At 29.8% G+C, this 21,439-nt stretch overlaps 2 protein-coding genes across 2 annotated transcripts; one reads left to right on the top strand and one right to left on the bottom strand.

Moving 5' to 3' along the window:
* The first annotated feature begins 1,017 nt into the window (after window positions 1-1,017).
* On the top strand, window positions 1,018-2,793 carry LOC113867915 (DNA-directed RNA polymerase III subunit RPC9-like). The gene is made up of 4 exons (XM_027503425.1): window positions 1,018-1,117; window positions 1,223-1,340; window positions 1,447-1,599; window positions 2,437-2,793. Exons 1-4 carry the CDS (start codon window positions 1,110-1,112, stop codon window positions 2,644-2,646), a joined length of 489 nt encoding a protein of 162 aa, XP_027359226.1. The 5' UTR covers window positions 1,018-1,109; the 3' UTR covers window positions 2,647-2,793.
* Window positions 2,794-17,201: 14,408 nt separating this feature from the next.
* Window positions 17,202-19,678, bottom strand: LOC113867819 (protein trichome birefringence-like 19). Its single transcript, XM_027503308.1, has 2 exons — window positions 19,190-19,678; window positions 17,202-17,990 (listed from the first exon to the last, which is right to left on the bottom strand). Exons 1-2 carry the CDS (start codon window positions 19,676-19,678, stop codon window positions 17,202-17,204), a joined length of 1,278 nt encoding a protein of 425 aa, XP_027359109.1.
* Between the last annotated feature and the right edge of the window lie 1,761 nt (window positions 19,679-21,439).

Raw genomic sequence — 21,439 nt, 5'->3', positions numbered from 1 at the left:
CAACCATACTTAAAAAAATTGTACGAAAAGAACTGGCACCATACATCTAAGTGTAACATGTGTCACATTGTTATTGTTATATATTTATGTGTGCTACTTTTTAATTTTAAAGTTTGAATTTGAAAATTTTAATTTAATTTTATCCTCAATTAAACTAAATTTTAAAATTTAAATTCAAATTTTGACATTGATTTTTAAGTTTAAGTTTAAATTTAAATTCTAATTTAATATCAAAGTTTGAATTCAAAAATTTTAATTTAATTTTCTCCACACTTAAACCAAATTTTAAAATTCAAATTTTGTTTCCTTTAACATTAATTTAAGTTTAAATTTAAATTCTAGTTTTTCTCTCATATTGATTGAAAATTAAATTTGAAATTCAAATTTTAATTTCTTTCTCACTTTAATTAAAATTTGAATTCAAAATTTAAAATTTTTAATGTTAAACTTTAATCAAGGAGGAAAATAAAAAAAATTAATTTCAGATTAAAACTTCTAACAAAAAAAATAAAAATAAGCTTCAATTTTAATTTTAGTTACAATGAAAAAAATTTTAAATTTAAACTTGAATATTTAAAAATAATATTTATTACATTAAAATTATAAAAATATGATAAATAAAATAAAAATTTATTAATTTTAAATGTTTAAATTTAATTATATAATTTAAAAATGATTTTTTATTAACAAAAGCAAAATATAAAATTTAAAAGTAAATGATGAAGAAAAGAGATGAAAAAAAGAAATTAATTAAGTAAAAAAAAAATCTCTCAAAACATTTCAAAATCACACATAAAAATATCATAAGTAAATTAATTAGTCATAAGCTATATATTATATGTTTTCTTTAAATTATAAATATTTTTCATTTGAAACAATTCAGTTGAAAATAAATAAGATTACTATAAATAATAAAATGATTACTATAAATAATAAAATATTTTTTAAAGATATTTCAGAATTCTTTTTCTAAGTATTTACCATAATCTCACTCAAACCCTGAAAAACCTTTCTCCCACAGTCGCATCCATCTTTCATCCTCTTTTCTTCCAAACCCTAAACATACATAACCTCTCGCCCCCAAAACTCTCACAAACTCTACCTTTCGGATGAAAATGTATGTTTCCACCCTTTTTATTTCTTTTCAAAATTAATGCACTAATTTCGATTCAATCTTTCTCTTCGTATTCCGATTTTGTTGATTTTTATTGCTTTGTGGTAGCTTGGAGGCTAATGTTAGTGCTCTCACAAATTTTGAGGTCCTTGATTTCTTACGAGCTAAAGGAGCTTCAAAGGATCCAACAAGGGTCATTGCCAATGTGTCACAGTCTGAATACAAGGTTAGCTTTGTTTTCTGCTGAGATCATAGATAGCCCTTTTTAATGGATAATTTCAGCTTTTGCTACTCTATGGAAATTTGATAATTGTGTAATTCATATATAACAGGTTTATGATTATTTGGTTGATACTGCTGCCTCTGTTCAAACAAGAGAGAACATCAATGAGTTCTTGACAAGGGTTAAACGACATGACCTCGCAGAAGCTGAGGTTCTCAACATATTAAACATTAGGCCAGCTGCTGAAGTTGAAATATTCCCAGTAAGGATCAAAATTATGATTTTCCCATTTGTTTTTTACCTGAGTATTTAGTTAGAAGTTATCTTAGCTCTGCCTTTTTTTCACTCTAACCACTTTCTCTGCGATGTTTTCCCTCTCTTATTTGTCTTTAGCTTTGAAGTATTGGGTTTTAAGTTATGTTGACTTGTCAGCAGTAACATTTGAACAACAAAAATATTTTGAGAATTAGCAAGTATTGTAGCAGAATTCTTGTTTTTCTAATTACTGAAAAAATCACTTTGTTCTGATATTATCCAAATATAATGCAGTAATGTATACGAAACTGTTATTGGTAGGATAAACAAGTTTGGAAACATAGTACCTACATTATTGATAACTTTTAATGGGTCAAAAGGGAAAGTAATTGGATGTTTCTCAAGCAATATTACCAATTCAGTTTTGAAACGTTTTCTAACCGTTTATATTTGTTATCAATTTCTAAATTTCTTTTTATGGAATCCCTCAGATGAAATCTCAGTTGGAAGCATTTAGACAATTAGACGTAGCTTTTACTCTCTTTGGTCCCAAAAAGTAAATTAGCTTGTATATACACCTATTGGTGAATTAGAGGGTAAATCTTAGTGCAATGATAAGGTGTTGCCTTGTGAATTAGTGTGGTGTCTTATGTTTGATACTAATTTTCTGCTAAGAAACTTGTATCTCTATATGTTGATGTTGATTTCCCTCATTCTAGGTAAGACTTGGATCTATGAGACTAATAATACGCTTCCAAGTGTTTTGTCTATTTTAATTTAAACTTCTATTTCTATAGGTACCCCTTGTGAAACTGTATTCAGTTTGTTCACTTTCATTACACAGATCATAGAGGTTTGTGAGCAGCGTTTTTCAGATGAAGAGGTTACTGAAATAGTAGAGCTGGTGAAGAAAACATTGCCGCCGCCTGTCAACATGAACCCAGGAGAAATCACCAAGGATGGTGACGAAGAAACCGCAGCAATGAAAAATGAGAAAGATAATGAGATTAGTCAAGACCAGGATGAAGGTGGAGAACAAATGGACACAAGTTAAGATCCTAGTTGGACACGAGTTTGTTAGCTTTGATCAAGCAACCAAATGCTAAAGGAAATGCTTAAAACGTTACTGATCAGGTCGCGAATGTGTTTAGTGTAAAGTTGGCACTTAGGGATGATGACATATATAGAAAATCACTTTACTCTATCTTCCTATTTCTCAACACATCATTTAATGCGTGTTTATTTTTTATTTTGAGGATATGAACAAATCATATTTATAGTTCACTTAAATGGATTGGTTAATACAGCAAGGTCACTCCATTTCGCATGCATCATGTATCAGAATGACGTAAAAGATAACATTAAAACTTTTGTTTGCTACTGTGTCAATAGGAGTTTGAGGTGACTTGCTATTAAAAATACTTGAAATTTTAAGCATGTAGAAGCTTCTGCAAATCACTTGTAACTACCATATGATTGGTAGAAAACTTGTATGTCAAGAATTCAATATACGGTCAGTTTGTGTAAATTTTAAAAAAATCTTTATAAGAGAAAAAAATTTGTATAAAAAATAATAAAATTTTCTTGTAACTGAATTTTTTTTTATTTTTAGAGAAGTAAAATGAGATAATTTCAAAAAATTAGAGAAGCATAAATAATTTTAACTTACAAGAATAATTTGATTTAATTTTTTTATTGATTTCTTTTATGATAAATTTTGTAAAAATTTACTCAAATTCAGCTATAGGATAGTTGTTTAGGGGTGAACTAATTGTGTTATAACAAAAGAGCATATGTAATTTTCATTTGGAATTAAATTATCAATTTTCAATAAATATATTTTGGACAAGAATTTTTTTTTTTGTTGAAAAAAAGAGTTTAATTAGTGTAAAATATTTTACAATTCATAATAGATATGATTTTTGAAATAATTATTACAAAAGTCAATAATTTTTACACACATAGTAATTCATAATTGTAAAAATTTATAATAAATCGTCATATTAATCTATGAGATTTTTAGATAGATTCATTAGATATAAAATGTTAAAAATTTTAATTTAATTAACAATTTCTGTCATAATAATTATAAAATATTAAAAAATTTAATTTAATTAATAATTTCTATCATAATAATATTAACTTTTATCATTAAGTGTAACACGCACTGTGTTAAAATGACTTTTATCTTTATTTCACTTCAGAATAACATTATTTTCTCCCCACCACACTCTAGCTATATCGATTGTTACTCCAAAACCTTTACCATGTCTTGAACATCCACCTATTCCTCTTCCATAATCACTTCCTCCTCCACCGTTAACACTACTTTCTACACCACCAACTCCAAAACTTCCCACCGTGTCTGAAGCTTCGCATGGTTCCTTTAGCATTGGTGTCACAAGGTCCTTCTCTCCCAACTCCAAAATATATACATACATAATATTTTGTAATGTTATTTACATAAGAGTTGCTCAATATAGAGCTTAAAATACAGATTACAAACAAATTTACATGTCTCAAAAATTTTTGCTAAGTAGTTTAGGTTACAATTCTTCTAAAAAGCATGTTAAACTTCAGGTATCCCTTAGCCAGACAATCTAGCATGGGGAGTAGATGCATCACCTATCACTTCTGCCCACGTACCACCATACAATCATTGTAGCATATATGCCAATATAACTAAAGTGCAAGAGTAACCCTATATAAACAACAATCATAACTATAAAGTATGGAAATATTAAAATTATCTATATAACGCAAGTAATTCATGGCAATCAACATAACAGCCTCAGTCAATTGATATAGCATGTTCAGTCCATTCATAGCCCCATCTAATGCAGATGCAGCAATTCAGTTCCAGTTGGTTTTATAGCCTAAGTAATTTAGATGAACTATTTCCGGTTTAGGAGTGACTCATCCCAGTATTTGGATCTAAACATAGCACAGCTCAACATATCTATCGTTACATGTCTAACCACCTAAACATGTAACTCAGCTCTAGAATGATGAAAATCAACATGATGTAGCACAACTATACATATATTCTCAGCTTTAGCCACACAACTTTATATATTTTCAAAATAAACTAACAAGCTCACAGCATTAATAAGACCTTTCGACATATATTAACTGATGAGAATCAAGGAAGGCCCATTGAAGACAAAGACTTGAAGGCATTGGAAGAGTTTTAAGGACCAATGACAAGGGTAAGGGCAAAAAGAATAAATGAAGACTTAGAAAAGATTGTTGCTGTCTTATTTGAAAGGGAGCTCAATTTAGAGTTAGAAAAGTCTAAGATAATCAATTACATATGCTTAGAGGATTTAAACTCTAACGAGTTTTATTAGGATTTAATTATTATGTTTCGTTTATTTATTTTAATATTAGTCATTACTTATTTTGAGTTTTTATTTAGGATAAAATCTTGTTATTTTATTTAGTCTATTTGAATTTAGGCTTGTTGGTACAAGAAGCCCATTAGGGTTTGCATTAGTATTAGTTTACAAGCATTAGACATATATAAGCTCTTGTAAACACACTTTTAATTAGTTTTGAATATAATTTGAGATTGAACACTCTTGTGAGAGCGTGTGACTCTAGGTTCTTGAGTGAGCCAATTTTCTTTGATCTTATCAAGAGGCCAAAACTCTTGTGGCGATCGTTCCTTAGCTTATCAATCTTGCGATTGTGGCGCCATTTTTCATCTCTATTCTATTCTTACTTCTTATTAATTTTCTTCTTATTTCAATTCTTATTTGTGCCGTAATAATTTCTTTTTTATTGTGTGAAATCCAATTCAAGATCGTTTAATTCGGCAACACGGTTTGTGGTTGTCATCAATTGGTATCAAGAGCTTTGGTTAGAATTGGATTGAAAAGTACTATTCATCGCACGTTGCTCATTGGAAAAAAAAAGAGAAAAAAAATATACTACAAAAAATAAATAAATAGCAACACACAAAAGTGTGTTTTTGATATATTTCTTCCAATCTTTCACTTATTTTGCTTGATTCCATACAAAAAAAAAATAGTAGTTGTTTAACGTTATATAATCTTCTTTAAATTCTCCAATTTTGTCTTATTTGCAATCTATTTTTGAGTGTGCTTATTTCTTATTTAGTCTTTTTTTTTCTATTGTCTTGTTGGCTTCCTTAGTTTTGTCTTAGAGTTTTCTTTTGTTGGCTTCACTTGAGTCTCATTGATTGATTGTCTCTTGGTTTTGGTTAATTATGTGGATTGGATGTTGACTTCCTTAAGAACTCTTGAGAGCATTTGAGGGAAAAAAGACAAGAGAGAAATCCTTACACAAAAGTCAATTTAGAGTGAAACACGAGTGAATATCTACTGAGTGAAAACACTTAGCGAGTGGAGAGAACCTTTTCTTTTTGCATTAACTTTTATTGTTTTGTAGAATGTCTCAAGAAGGAGGATCAAGTAGAGAGAGCACTCCTGCCTCGCAAATTGAAAGACTTGCTCAAAGATTTGAAAACATGTTTGAAAGCAAAACGAAGCAATAAGGAATGTTCAAGAGGCGTTGGCAAATAATGCAAGAAGGCGGTCACGTGATCATTTTTCACATGCCCATGGAGACTCTAGTAATTCTTCAAGAGAAAGAAGAAGAAATAGGAGAGATGATGAAGAAAGGAGGTATGATAGGTGGAGAGATAATAGAGAGAGGAGAAATCAAAGAAGAAGAAGAGAAGATGTAAGAATAAGAGAAAATGAGAGAATTGGTGGAGTTAAAATAAAAATTCCTAGTTTTCATGGAAGGAATGATGTTGAAGCATACTTAGAGTGGGAATTGAAGATAGAGCAAGTATTCTCATGCCATGATTATAGTGAAGAAAAGAAAGTAAAGGTGGCTTTCCTAGAGTTTTACGACTACGTGTTGGTGTGGTGGGATCAAATTCAAAGGGACCGAAAGAGATATGATGAGGAGCCTTTAGATACATGGACTGAAATGAAGAACCTAATGCGTAGGAGATTTGTTCCTACATACTACAATAGAGAGCTTCATACAAAGCTTCAAGGTTTGAGGCAAGGTGGCAAAAGTGTTGATGACTATTATAAAGAAATGGAAGTTGCCATGATACGAGCTAATGTATTTGAAGAAAGAGAAGCAACAATGGCTAGTTTCTTAAATGGGTTGAACCATGACATCCGTGACATAGTGGAACTTCATCCCTATGTGGAACTTGAAGATTTGGTTCACCAAGCTATTAAAGTAGAAGCACAACTAAAGAGAAAGGGTACTTTGAGGAAGAATGTCTCTTCTTACAACTCAAAAGGGTGGAAGGAAGAAGTAAAGAAGGAGGAAATATCAATTAAGGATATAATTGTGCAAAGTGGTAAACCTTCCTCTAAAACTTCTTTTAATTCTACTAATACTTCTGCTTCTCCTACTTCTCAGCATAGAGCAATCAAATGCTTCAAATGTCTTGGAAATGGTCATATTGCATCCCAATGTCCAAACAAGAAAACCATGATTTTGAGAGAGAATGGTGAGATCTCAAGTGATAGTTCATCTCAATCATCACACGCTTCAAGTGAAGAGGATAGTGAGTTTGAAGCTTTATGCCACGAGGGAGATTTGCTTATGGTAAGGCGTCTCTTGGGTAGTTTAGCTAAGGAGGATGATACCACACAAAGAGAAAATATTTTTCATTCAAGATGTTTGGTACTTGGAAAGGTTTGTTCTCTTATTGTTGATGGTGGTAGTTGTACCAATGTGGCTAGTATTCGACTTATTGAGAAATTGAATCTTACTACTACTCCTCATCCCAAGCCTTATAAGCTACAATGGTTGAGTGATGAAGGGGAGTTGGTTGTTAATAGGCAAGTTTTAATTACTTTTTCTATTGGCAAGTATAAAGATGAAGTCTTGTGTGATGTAGTGCCTATGGAAGCAAGTCATATACTCTTAGGGAGACCTTGGCAGTTTGACAAGAAAGCTATTCATGATGGTCATTCCAACAAGTTCACATTTATACATAAAGGGAGCACAATCACTCTAGTGCCCATGACTCCTAGTCAAGTGTGTGATGATCAAATAGTCATGAGGTTGAAAAGAGAGCAAGAGAGAAAAGATGAAAAGAAAAAGAGTGAGTTTGAGGGGAACCTTAAAAAGAAAGGAGAAAAAGTGAAGACACTTACAAGTGAGGAATATGAGAGTGAAGAGAAAGGTGAAACATTTACAAGTGAGAAATATGAGAGTAAAAAGAAAGGTGAAGAAAAAAATCAATATGAAAGGAGAGAAAATTTGTTTGTGAGAGAAAAAAAAGTAAAGAAAGTTTTGTTGGCCTCTCGACCTATGTGCTTACCTCTGTATAAAGAAAGTCCTCATAATAAATTTATGGATTCCTTTGCTAACGATATTTTTCCTAGTAGTGTTTTCTCTCTTCTACAGGATTTTGAAGATGTCTTCCCTAAAGAAGTATCTTACTGCCTACCTCCAATTAGAAAAATAAAACATCAAATTGAAAAGAAAGTGAGGCAACAAGCAAAGTATATCAATAAGGGAAGGAAGAAAGTAGAATTTGAACCTGGAGATTGGGTTTGGATACATATGTGCAGAAAAAAGTTTCCCATGCAAGGAGATGCAAGGTTTCAAACAAGAGGGGATGAATTATTTCAAATCTTAAAGAGGATTAGAGATAATACATACAAAGTGGACTTATTAGGTAAGTATGGTGTTAATGCTACTTTTAATGTATTTGATTTATCTCTCATTGATGTAGGTAATAAAGAGTCAAATTTGAGGACAAATTTTCTTGAAGAAAGAGGGATTGATGAGAATCAAGGAAGACCCATTGAAGACAAAGACTTGAAGGCATTGGAAGAGTTTTAAGGACCAATGACAAGGGTAAGGGCAAAAAGAATAAATGAAGACTTAGAAAAGATTGTTGCTGTCTTATTTGAAAGGGAGCTCAATTTAGAGTTAGAAAAGTCTAAGATAATCAATTACATATGCTTAGAGGATTTAAACTCTAACGAGTTTTATTAGGATTTAATTATTATGTTTAGTTTATTTATTTTAATATTAGTCATTACTTATTTTGAGTTTTTATTTAGGATAAAATCTTGTTATTTTATTTAGTCTATTTAAATTTAGGCTTGTTGGTACAAGAAGCCCATTAGGGTTTGCATTAGTATTAGTTTACAAGCATTAGACATATATAAGCTCTTGTAAACACACTTTTAATTAGTTTTGAATATAATTTGAGATTGAACACTCTTGTGAGAGCGTGTGACTCTAGGTTCTTGAGTGAGTCAATTTTCTTTGATCTTATCAAGAGGCCAAAACTCTTGTGGCGATCGTTCCTTGGCTTATCAATCTTGCGATTGTGGCGCCATTTTTCATCTCTATTCTATTCTTACTTCTTATTAATTTTCTTCTTATTTCAATTCTTATTTGTGCCGTAATAATTTCGTTTTTATTGTGTGAAATCTAATTCAAGATCGTTTAATTCGGCAACACGGTTTGTGGTTGTCATCATTAACATACTCAACACATATATCACAGCTTTCCAGCATGTCAAATTCTATTACAGTATTCCAAGCATTCACCAACCAACACAAGGATCCCCTCAGCCATAATACTCTGGGTTCCAACCTAGGGTTTGCTCATACAACAAATCATTCTCAGTTAAAACAAAATTAAATACGTAATTAACTCAGCATTTACTTTGTAGACAAAGCCAGTTTAGGTAAGCTCTCCTTACTTGGAATGAGTTTCCTTAGATCTAGGTCCACGAGAGTTCCAGAGAAAGGAACAAGGCTTAAAGGCTCAGATCTCCGCACTATTAGAAAATAGAAACCTTTGAGAAGAGGAACCAAAAGAAAATAAGGGATGAAATAGGGGAACCAAGTCTTAAAACTCACCTAGATCTGCATAAGGTAGAGGTTCTCACTTAGTTCTAGAAGAGATTTGGCTTTGGGAGAGTTTTCTTTGAGTGAAGAGGGTGAGAGAACGGAGGGGAAGTGAGAGAGAATAGTGGTTTGGTGAGAAATGAATGTTTTCAATTCAAAATTTTCTTAAATACCTCTCAATTCGCGATTTTCTCGCTATAGTGAGCACCTTGCTACAATGAGATATACCAGACAATGGAGCCCATATGTTATCTCTTGCTACAATGAGAACCTCCTCGCTCCAATGAGAGAGTTCTAGAATGATCTATTCTCGTTACAACGAGAGACATTTCCCTGCAGCGAGATATCCAGTAGTTCAACCTGAACTAGAATTCTCGAATTCACACAACATGCATTAACTCTTTGCCCAGCAATCATACAACTTGTACACACTTGAATTCAAGTCATTCCATGCCATTATCAACACATAACAATGTATTCAAAAATACATAGACGTCATAATTGAATAATTACATCATTAACTCAAAAAAAAATAAAATAAGTATACCCCAAACACAGGCCTGACCTCATGTAAGTCTTCCTGTTCCTTATCAATGACACTCTTCTGTTCCAAAATCTCTTGCACCTCTTTGTACTGAGTAGATCCATGATAAAGAACTATGAAACAACCTTCTTTTGACACTTGGTCCAATTCCACAAAAATTGTTTCCCTTCCTAATCTTAAATCCCAAATCAATAAACTACAACCCAAAAGGCTTGTGCAATTCAAGCCCCCTAATTGTAGTGGCAAGTAGTGGTGGACGGTAGGGAGGATGAAACTTAGAGGTGGTAGTGGATAGTAGAGATGGGGGGGTGGAACGACGTCATTGAATAAGTCGACGATAGAAGCAGTGAGTTTAATGATAATAACACGGACACCGAACACAACATGACACAGACACCGGAACACAACTAAGGTCTAAAATATAAGACACCGAGACACTGCTTATACATAAATATATATAAAAAATTAAATATAATTAATCTGAAAAATTTATATTGAAAATTAAGATTTTTTCATTCATCCTCTCAAGATAAAGTTGTTAGACTTTACAATTTTCATATGATACCCTAACAAAAAATACTAAGCGGCATTATTTCACAATGTAAAGGCTTTATCTCTTTATAAAAAGAAAATTTCAAAAATAAGAAGATGAATCAAATCTCTTAGGGATTATGACCTCCTTGATCATTATTGAAAAACACAACCTCTAGTTCTGATTCATAAGTAACAAACTAGCAACTTCAAGCATTCCACTTTCATCTAGTGATTCAAATGCATCTTCCACTATGTCCCACATTTTTGTTTCCTCTTAGTCATATTGTGGAAATTTTTTTTAAAAGAAGACGGAGGTTACTGTGAACAAATTATTAGATTTTCTGCCCTATGTGGTGTCATCTTGTTTCTCTTCATAGAATGAATAAAAGAGTAAGTGCTCTAATTTCTTTTATAACATGAAAAAGAATATGTTTGTCTGAGTAGCTTAAGGACAACCTTTTGAAGTATTGGAGCATGAGCACCATGAACAAGCCACCAAGATTTTGCATCTATCTTGCTCCTATCACTTAAAGAATCAATGCCATCAAAACCTTCTCTTCTATTTGAAAAGTATCTTTTGAAGTATTTCATTCTTTCACAAGTAAGTTCCATATCTTGATGTGGAGGAACTCTATTAGAATTTTCACTTAGCCATTCGTGGCTATAATATCTACAATATAAAAAATTGGTTATAATAGCATAGAAATGTAACTAAAAATTTTAATCATAAATATTATTTAGGAATATAATTTATTACCTTAGATTTAAAGAATGAGCTAAACAATGGAGAGACATGCTACTTTTTGTCCAACATTCAATTAATATGGAGTGCACAACGTTATAAAAGCTTGATTTTCACTTTCTGCCTTTCTTTCATATCAATATATGACTTTCTTTACCTTTTCAATCATTGAGTCCCACATTTCATACACTAAATGGAGAGATGAAACTTCCATATCCATTTTCCTAAGAACATTATAGATGAGACTAGTAAAAGATAGTATATAATCAATCTTGTCTCACCAAACATCATCTAATAATGTATCTTTCATTACTAATAACCATCTTGTGGAATCCTTTCTTCAATTGCTTAAATCTCTTAAGCATTACTATAGTAGAGACAAATCTTGTTGGAGCAACCGAAAACAATTTCAATGAGTTGAATGAGTTGAAAATGGACAACTTCATAATGTGATCCATGATAAATTTTTTTATGAATATAACATCTTCCGCTATTGTAGTGATCCAAGAACATTCTTGATAAGTAACATTGCTTTTTTTGTATTCTTAGTTGTACATATATTTTTTAAAACAAGGTTTAAAGTGTGTACAACACAAGGAGTCTAATAAGTAAAAGGAAAATTAGCCTCAATCATTAAACTTGCTGCCTTACATACAGGTACATTATTAGTCACAATTTGCACAACATTTGAGGGCTCAACCTCCATAATTACATCTCTCATTTATTTGACTATAAAATCTTTGTCTTTAATCTTATTTGAGCATTCTATAGCCTTTATAAACATGGGTCCACTGTCTGTTATTGCTATAAAATTAATGAGTGGCCTTCTTTTGGGATCACTCTATCCATCACTAATAATGCTAACACATTTTGACTTATGTATTTTTTATTAGCTCCAATAGCCCCTTTATATAGTTTTTTTTTTCATTTTGGAGCAAACTTGTTCTCAACTTATTATAGCCTGGAGGTTGATATCCACTTATATAATTGTTGGTAGCAAAAGAAAAAATTCTCTTATAATGAGAATTTCTTGCTAAATGAAAAGACAATCCTAATGAGTAAAACATGTAGTAATTTCATAATCTAATACCTCTCTAGCTTGCATATTGAAAGTTTTTTCTCGTGGTCTAGATATTTTTCTCTTTTTGAGATCAACACCATCATTGGTGTCCATGGGTGATTCATTAGAAACCCGAGAGAAAGGAACAAATTTTGCTTTTGACTTTTCTATCTTTAATGTAGCCTCGTTGTCTATCTTTTTTAAATCAAGAAGTTTTGAGGGTGTAATCTTTTGACAACTTCTAACTTCTTTTTCTGTAATCTTCAAAAAATATGTCTTCACTCTAGTATAAGATCCATTGAAAGTTAGGTCACAAATATCGTATTTGACTTCATAATTTTTATCACCTACACACACATTTTTTATATTTGTAACAAATCCATAGGGGTTTAGTGTCATCTTCTTATAAGGGTTGACTAGAAGTATTCATTTCTACAAGATTTAGAGAAAATGAGTGACTATATATCAAGGCATCCACAACCACAACTTGCAAAAATAAGAAAAAAAAAGAATTGTTAATCCTCATAGTACTTCCAAATTTTCTAATAATAAACACATAGGAAAACATAATCTTAATAATAAAATTTTGGGAGAAACAGATTTATATTAACCCCGGATCTTTTATAAGAAAAACATACTCTTGATAAGGAAAACACATATGAAAACAAACTTTTAATCGTCGACCATATTGTCATATCTCTTATATTGTAATTATAATTCTTCTTCCATGCAAAAATAAGGGAACAAAAATAGAAAAAGAAAAAGAAACATAAAATGATAAGAAGAAACAGATTGACAATGAAACAGAAGCAGAAACAAGGGAACAAAAATATCAACCTTGGAATACAAAAAGAAGCAGAAAAAGAAAAAGAAACACAATAAAAAAAAAATGAAATAGCGAAACATAAATATAAACCTCAGAACATAATCAGAAAAAAAAGAAACAAAAACAAAAATAAAAACGAAAACACTGAATAGAAATAAGAAAATGAAACAAAGATGAATAGAAAAACAAAAAACTTTACTAGTAAAAATGTGCAGAGAATGAGAAGCAAACACAGAGAGACCTAACACAGAAGTTAGGAAGAAAACATGCGGAAGAAGGAATAGGAAGAAAGGAGAGAGTTTTAAAGATTTTTTTTTAACTTTTTTAAGTTTTAACATCTTTTTTTTTTTTACTTTGAATTTTTTTTTTAGTGAGCCGTTTTGGAGCCGTGTCTCCCTTCTCCAACTGTGTTTGCGCTATGTCACAGCCGAAAAAAGCATTTTAATTTTTGGACACTTGTAAAGTAGTGTTGGACACGTATCCAAGCCGCATCTAAGGGTGTCGATGTCGTATCCGTGTCCAACACCCGAACTCTTTTTCCTCTTAATGTCGGTGCTTCATAGGATAGTAACGATCATAAATGAAGAGAAAAGGTGAAACAATACAAGATAATGTGCTTAATTATATTAAAGTGTTTAACATTTGTCAAAAATCGTTAATTATATTAAAATATCTAACATTTCACAAATTCAAAAACTAACCAGATTATCTAAAAATATCAATGACTAATTAATTAGATACGTCTCAAGACTAATTTAAAGGGTTTACTTTAAAAACTTTTATACTAATAATGTGTTTAATTAAATTCTTTTAAAATTTAAAAATTCTTCTTTTAAACCTTTAAAGAGTTGATATTTTTTTTTCTTGTCTTCTTAAATAATATTTTTCTTAAATTATGTAATTTTAAAAAGTTTTCTAAAAAGGTTAAAAAAATGCAACCCAATGTATTTTCTTTTGTACCTTTCATAGTTATTAAAAAATATTAGAATTTATCAAATATTTTACATATTCATGCCATTGATATTAAGACTTTTACAAAAAAAAATTATGTATTCACATGTTAAAAGCCTTAATATTGTTACTAAGAATTTAAAATTAGTCTTAAAAACAAGAGTCTTAAAACAATAAAGAAAACTTTATATATAATTGTTATTTATATCATAATTAAATAAAATATAGTAACATTAATCTCTTATAGAAGGAATATATTTTAAATTAATTTTTTAGGTTATACAAATAAGATAATTTTTATTTTTAAAATTTTAAAATATATTATTTGTATAAATCTGAGTTTTATGTCAAAAGTTATACACCTTCAAAGTTTACAACATTAAAAAAGAATATTATTAAAAAAAAAATTAGTGCCTTCTACATCGGTTCTATAGAAAGACACATGTAGAAAATAACTTCTTTTTTTTTTAAAAAAAAAATCTACATCGATTAGAACCGATGTAAAAAACAGCGACTTTAACTTTCTATATTGATTTCCTCATAGAATTGATATAATGAGTAGTGACGTTAACTTTCTACATCGGTATTTCTACAAAACTGATGTAAAAGGTAACAAGGACGTTAACTTTCTACATCTTTACTCTCCATGGAACCGATGTAGAAAATATACATTAGCTTTCTACATTAATTCTATAAGCAGCGACGTTAACTTTCTACATCTTTACTCTTCATGGAACCGCTGTAGAAAGTATACATTAGCTTTTTACATTAGTTCTATAAGCAGCGACGTTAACTTTCTACATCAGTTCTCTCATAGAACCGAAGTAGAAAGCAGCGATGTTAGCTTTCTATATCAATTCTCCTACAGAATTGATCTAGAAAGTAACATTAAAAAAATAAATTTTTCACTTCACTAAGAGAACTGATATAGAAACTACACATTTGTTCGAGAAATTCTGACCGAAATATCGAATGACCATTGTTCTAGATTGTGTACGCTAACTTTCTACATCTTTACTCTCTATGGAACCGATGTAGAAAGTATACATTAGCTTTTTACATTAGTTCTATAAGCAGTGACGTTAACTTTCTACATCAATTTTCTCATAGAATCGAAGTAGAAAGCAGTGACGTTAGCTTTCTACATCAATTCTCCTACAGAATCGATCTAGAAAGTAACATTAAAAAAACAAACTTTTTACCTCACTGAGAGAACTGATATAGAAACTATGCATGTGTTCGAGAAATTCTGACAGAAATATCCAATGACCATTGTTCTAGATTGTGTACGGGAGAGAAAGGAGACATCATCTACATCCTAAGAACTCAAAAGCCTTAACTCCTACACCAACACTTGCACTAGCCCAGATTTCTAAAAGGGACAAGGATAATTAGGAAAACTCATTTTTGAGTGAAGTTTCGTATGATTTCAAAGTTTCGATAGAAAAAAAAAGTTAGAAATAGAGGAGTTGCAGGGAGATAGAAAAGAAAGAGATGAAGGAGAGACAATAATTTACCTATTTACCCTTAATTAACATATTATTATCCAAAATAGTCACATGTTATTTTCGATTATTAACCTTTGCACTCATCAATCTTAATCATTCATTTTCTATCTACAAATATTGATGACTCAATGTTAATTTCACTTTACTTATTGAAAAACATTATTTTTACTTCTGGCAAAAGAAAGAAGGATATTAGAATTCACTACTCTAAAAGCTTAAAAAATTCATCATTTGTGGCATGGCACGTCACTTATAACAATGTTAAACCCATTATTTTTCTCTTTCAATAGTGAAAGTGTAATATGTAAAATTTACCCAACAAAATCATCACTCAAAGTTTATAATCCACCAAACAATAATTCTACAAAAGAAATAAAAACCAACCATACATCCAATAACTCAAACCCAACAACAAAGGTTTGATTTGAATAAAAAATCAATACACAAATATGGCATCTCAAGGTGAAGGGAAACAAACATAATAGAGAAATGCACTTCATGATATGAGAAATCAAGTGAAAAACAAATAAAAATAATTAAAAAGAAAAAAAGTTACTCTAAAATTGAAGAATCTATGCAAAAAAATGTTTGCTACCATGTTTATAAACTTGAAAAGACATTTTAATAACTCTTCTTAAATTAATGATTATGATTGTTTTAATAGCTTAAAAATCAAAGGATATTTATGTCTTTTTTTAAGATGAACCATTAACCTTCATTATCTATTTACATATTTAATATAACATTAATGGTAATGATTATTTTAAGTGTGTGAAGAGTCTTCTTAGTTTTCAAGACACCATAGAAATTATCATATAAAAAAAGGTTAGGCAATAATACACTTATATAATCATGTAATCATTGAAAAGAAGATAAAGTTAGATTTTTTATTTTCTATTTCTCATTTTTTTTATTATGGTGTGGTTGTTTAACTAATTAACCAATCATTTAAATTGTAGTAATCAATGATAGACCATTTTTCATTGCTAATATTTATGATTTTGGGGATCCAAATTTACTGGTAGCACTGCAACAAACTGTCAAGCATGCTTTAAGTTAAACTATTAAGAAAATTGAATCTAACTCACTCTTTAAGGTTAACTCATAACTCATAGAAAGAGAACTATACAAGCTTTTTTATAAGAAATATTTTAACTCTATTTCTAGTTAATCCATCTTAACACAAATAATGTCAATTTTATTGAGTATGCAATTCTACATGTGATAACTTAGCAATTTATCCTTATATTTAAAAGTGAATAGTTATTCAAGACAAAAATAAAAAATGTTTTACGTATGCAAGAGACTAATTTGGGAGTCTATTTCTTAAAGAAATATAATGTAATTTTTTTTATAGAAAGTATAATGTAATTTTATAAAATAAAAATATTTATTTAATCATTTTTTAAAAAGTGTATAATTTATTCAATATTTTTTGTGTTGCAGCTTATCTCAATAGGATTCTTGTAATACCATTGTAAAAAGGAAAAAAATTGCACTCTTGGAATGAAAATTTTTGTAAATTATATTAATTTATAAATTTATCTATTTTTCTACAGATGATAATGAAGCTTTATTCCTCAGCATTTCTCATTTCCTTCATCTTCAACATTTCCAACAATAAGTCACCCCATGTATCTATGGGCCCTGGCAAGCACCAGTGTACACAGTCATTACTTTTTGTCATGTTTTCATGTATCCATTGCCCATATTTACTTGGGTGACCATCTGGTCTTAATAACATTGCTTGCGTGATGTCAAACAACATGAATTTTGAACCCTTCATTTTTGCTTCTTTCCTAGCAACTTTGAACTCTTCCAATTGAATCTTATATAATTCCAAAAAAAGACTCTCTAATCTTGTCTCTCTACTACTAAATGGCTTATTTCTAATACAATTCCCACCATGATCCCATGACCCATTCTCAAAATGAGAAGGTGAAAATGTTCTAAGAAATGTTATACCCTTAAAAGTTTCTAAGCTGCTGATGGCTTTAAGAGCAGTACTTAAAGCCCTTCTATAACCATAAAACATGGTTAAGTTAGTGACATTTTCTAAAAGGCACTTATGACATCCAATAATTTTTCGTTTCTCATAGAACACCATTGGCCCAAAGAACCAATGTCCTCCATCTATGATGACATAGTCAAACTCTTTAATTTGGGTTGTCCACTTTTCATCAAACTCATCAAGATAAAGGTTGAAGTGATCAATGTGACTTGAACCATTTGAATATGCCTTTTCTGCTCTTACTAGATGGGGTGTCCAAAAAGTGACCATAGTGAAGTTGTAACTTGGATATTTCCATCGCTTGATGAAAAAGTCACCCGGTGGGTATGATACATCTACAGGCCATTCCACCTAAAAGGTTAAGAAGACTTGATTTAATAATTTACACTATCAATACAAAAAAGGAAAAGAAATAGCAATCACATAACTTCATGAGAAGATTAAGTGTCTAGTTACGACCAAAAGTTCCACATCTAACTTCAGTTATTTGTTGGATAAATATCTCAAAAGAGTAGTAGAAAAATTTTCAACTTTCTAAAATTAGTTATACGTTTTTTATATTTTAATTATATTATTTTCTTAAAAAAATTACAATATGAATTTGTCATAATTTAGGTTAAATAATTAGAAATTAAAATAGGTCAAGTGACCATCAAAGACATATGACCTTACCTACCAGCTGAGATTTAGCCTAACCTAACTCTATTATTAGATAAGTTAAGATGTCTTAAAAATTTATTTATATGAAAAAGCTTATGATTCCAGTCAATTAACAAGCATTTTAGACTAAAAAGCTGGATTTTTCTAGTATTATCGTAATAGTGTTTTTACTATTATATCTTAGAATTATATATAGTCATAAAGTTATTGTGCTACATAAAAGCTTGACCTATTTAAGGGAAGGTTGGTTAGCTTATTTCAAAAGTCTTACTATATGGTAGGTTTGAAAACAAGTTTTCAGAACAAACCATGTCAAACAATAAAAAAAAAATGATACTTATATTAAGTAAAAGGTTAGACTTAAACTTTAAGTTTGTGAAATACATCGTGCCCATGTAAGGTAAAGTTCGATCTAACTCGATTCATTTTCACCCCATAAATAATGTTATTATATGTTACCTTTATTTTAAATTGTTATCATTTTTAATAATGCTCTCATTGGTTGGTATCTCACCTACATGTTAATTAATTCTCAACTACACATCATATCTTTCAATAAGGGTACTATACCAAAAAGAAAATGTTTTTTGTCATCATAATTGATGTAATTATTAATTTTATTAAGATGTGTCTACTATTTTAAACTACATGTAATTTAAAATGCAAGGAATATGTAATGTACCAAACAAGTAATAATATACAATTTCTTAGACTTGATTTTAATCTAATAAAATAAGGGATGACAATTATATTTGAACCAAATGAGTACCAGTAAAATTCACCTAAGATAGGGAGGGAAATAGACCACTAAATAGATCCTGATCTAGGTATTTACCTCCATGAAAATTATGAGAATGGAATGTAGCAGTGTGTTAAGGTAGAAGACTTACCCTTGATAGGAGGCAAATCATAGACTGCATCTGATTTCTTCCCACTGAATCTCCAACAAAAGCCATAGATTTTCCCTTCACAATTTCAAGGAACTGGAAAGGATTGAATATGGGAACTTCACACTCATATGGCTTCCACCTCCATTTCATGAACTCTGAGTCAGGTCTTCCATGCTTCATGCAATTTTGGTGCTCATGAATTGCCCAACATGTTTTGTTTGTGTAATATGGTGCGTTTGGATTTGGCACCCATTCCCCTTTGAAAATGTCACATTTTTTTACATACGTTGAGGGCAAGGTTGCTGGCTCATCATGTGGAGGAGATGGCTTCTTATATTTGTTGATCTTCAAGAATGAAGTGTAATTAACCAAAGGGTAGCATAGTGGGGTGATAGTAAATATAAGTATGGCTAAGATTGCTATTAAAGTTACTTTTGGGATCATTTGTTTTGGGCCACTGAAAAGCTGATCAATATCTTGAAGCTTCATTTTTGTTGGAAGGTATGTAGAAAGAAAGAAAAGAAGAAAAGGGACAGATCGAGGAGAAGAGAAGAAGCACTTTTGCTCTCTCTATAATTGTGTGGAATCAACTTAACTTTGCATCTCTTTTGTTTAATTTGGCTTTTGATTAAGTCTTGTTTTGGAAAAATGAAAAGGAATGTCTTCTATAATTAAATTAAGAAAATAAAAGAATAAATTTTTATTTTGTAATAAATTTTCAAATAATCCAACATATTAAATGCTTTCTTTTACCAGTACTTTTAGGATATTTATCAGCAATTTTTATTTTTCTTGAGGTTCTGTTCTGTACATTTTAGAGCCATGGTTGAAACTCGTGTGTAATGTTTTAGAAACCCATCATGTGCTAGACAGGTGTGTATATTTTTGTGCTAAGAACAGTTATTTAAGTTTAAAATAATATAAGATATTATAACTTACTATAATATATACAGATTGTATGGGCTGAATGTTTATGAAAAATACTCCTAATGATATTGTTCACTCACTTCTATGATGTATAACATGTCATTATCACTAATTTTATTTTTATTCATGTCCTATTCTGTAGCCTAAGTTGTGTGCAATAAAGTAATCGTCCATTTGCATCGGATTCATTTTTTCTTTCTTTTTTATTGTTGACTGATCTACTAGCAACTATTTATTTGTATGTTAAGTGATTCTCAAATCCACAACTCAATTTTCACAACACCCAGAAGCTGAAAACATAATAAGTTCATTTTGTATATAGGAAATATGATTTTGATCTCATGGCACAAGTACAAATTAGAAGAGTTTTCAATCACAGAGAGAGACATAAATTTTAATTATTCAATTTAATCATGAATACTTAAGATTAAAGTGTTAAATTATTTGACATTGAAAAAATAATTGTTATTATTGCAAGTCATCTATGAATGGTCAATTTTTTTATTAGAAATATATCCATCCTGTAGTACCATTAACTATGCATTAAAGCCCAACCATCAAATATACATTAAATAATATATTACTATACATAATTAATAACTTTTTATAAAATATAAAATTTATTAATTATTTTATTAAATTATTTTCATCATTTGTCTCAAGTTTTATATAATTTAGACATTTGTATGTTATACAAAATTTATTTATTTATATTTTTAAAACATATTCCTTATTATAAATAAATGTCATAAAATACTTATAAATCTTATCTTTTGTAAAAATACTATTAAAAAGAGTAAGTATACAAATTTAATAATTAATGTTAAAAGATATTGAATATATATATATATATATATATATATACACGTGTATTTTTATCTAAGTAAATTAATAATTTTTTATAAATTTTAAATTTTGTTAATTTAATTAATGAACTGAAATTTTATTAAATAAATTAAATTTATACAATTTAAAAATTGATTAATACTTATTTAATCAATTTTATTTTAATCAGCATTATATTTTTTTAAAGATACAATTGACTGAGCACCGTAGGAAACATAGCTAGAAAGATAAGAAAGGTTAAGATGTTGCTTCCACAGGTATCGTTGTTTGTCGGATTCAGAGGACAAAAGTGGGCCAATATCTGAAATGATATTCGACTCTGTTTCCAGTTAAGAACAGCAATAGATAAGGTTTTAATTTTTCATATCCGTGTATTAAAATTTTATTTATATGTATTTTTATATTTATTTGATAATAGTTTTTTTTTATATAATTGGATATCTAAATTCTCATGTCAGCTTTTGTTACTCATAATTT

Source organism: Abrus precatorius, unplaced genomic scaffold (genome assembly GCF_003935025.1).
Source record: "Abrus precatorius isolate BTA unplaced genomic scaffold, Abrus_2018 Scaffold5, whole genome shotgun sequence".
Lineage (NCBI taxonomy): Eukaryota > Viridiplantae > Streptophyta > Magnoliopsida > Fabales > Fabaceae > Abrus > Abrus precatorius.
The sequence above is the reverse complement of the archived record's forward strand: the minus strand, read 5'-3'. Positions and strand labels throughout refer to the sequence as shown.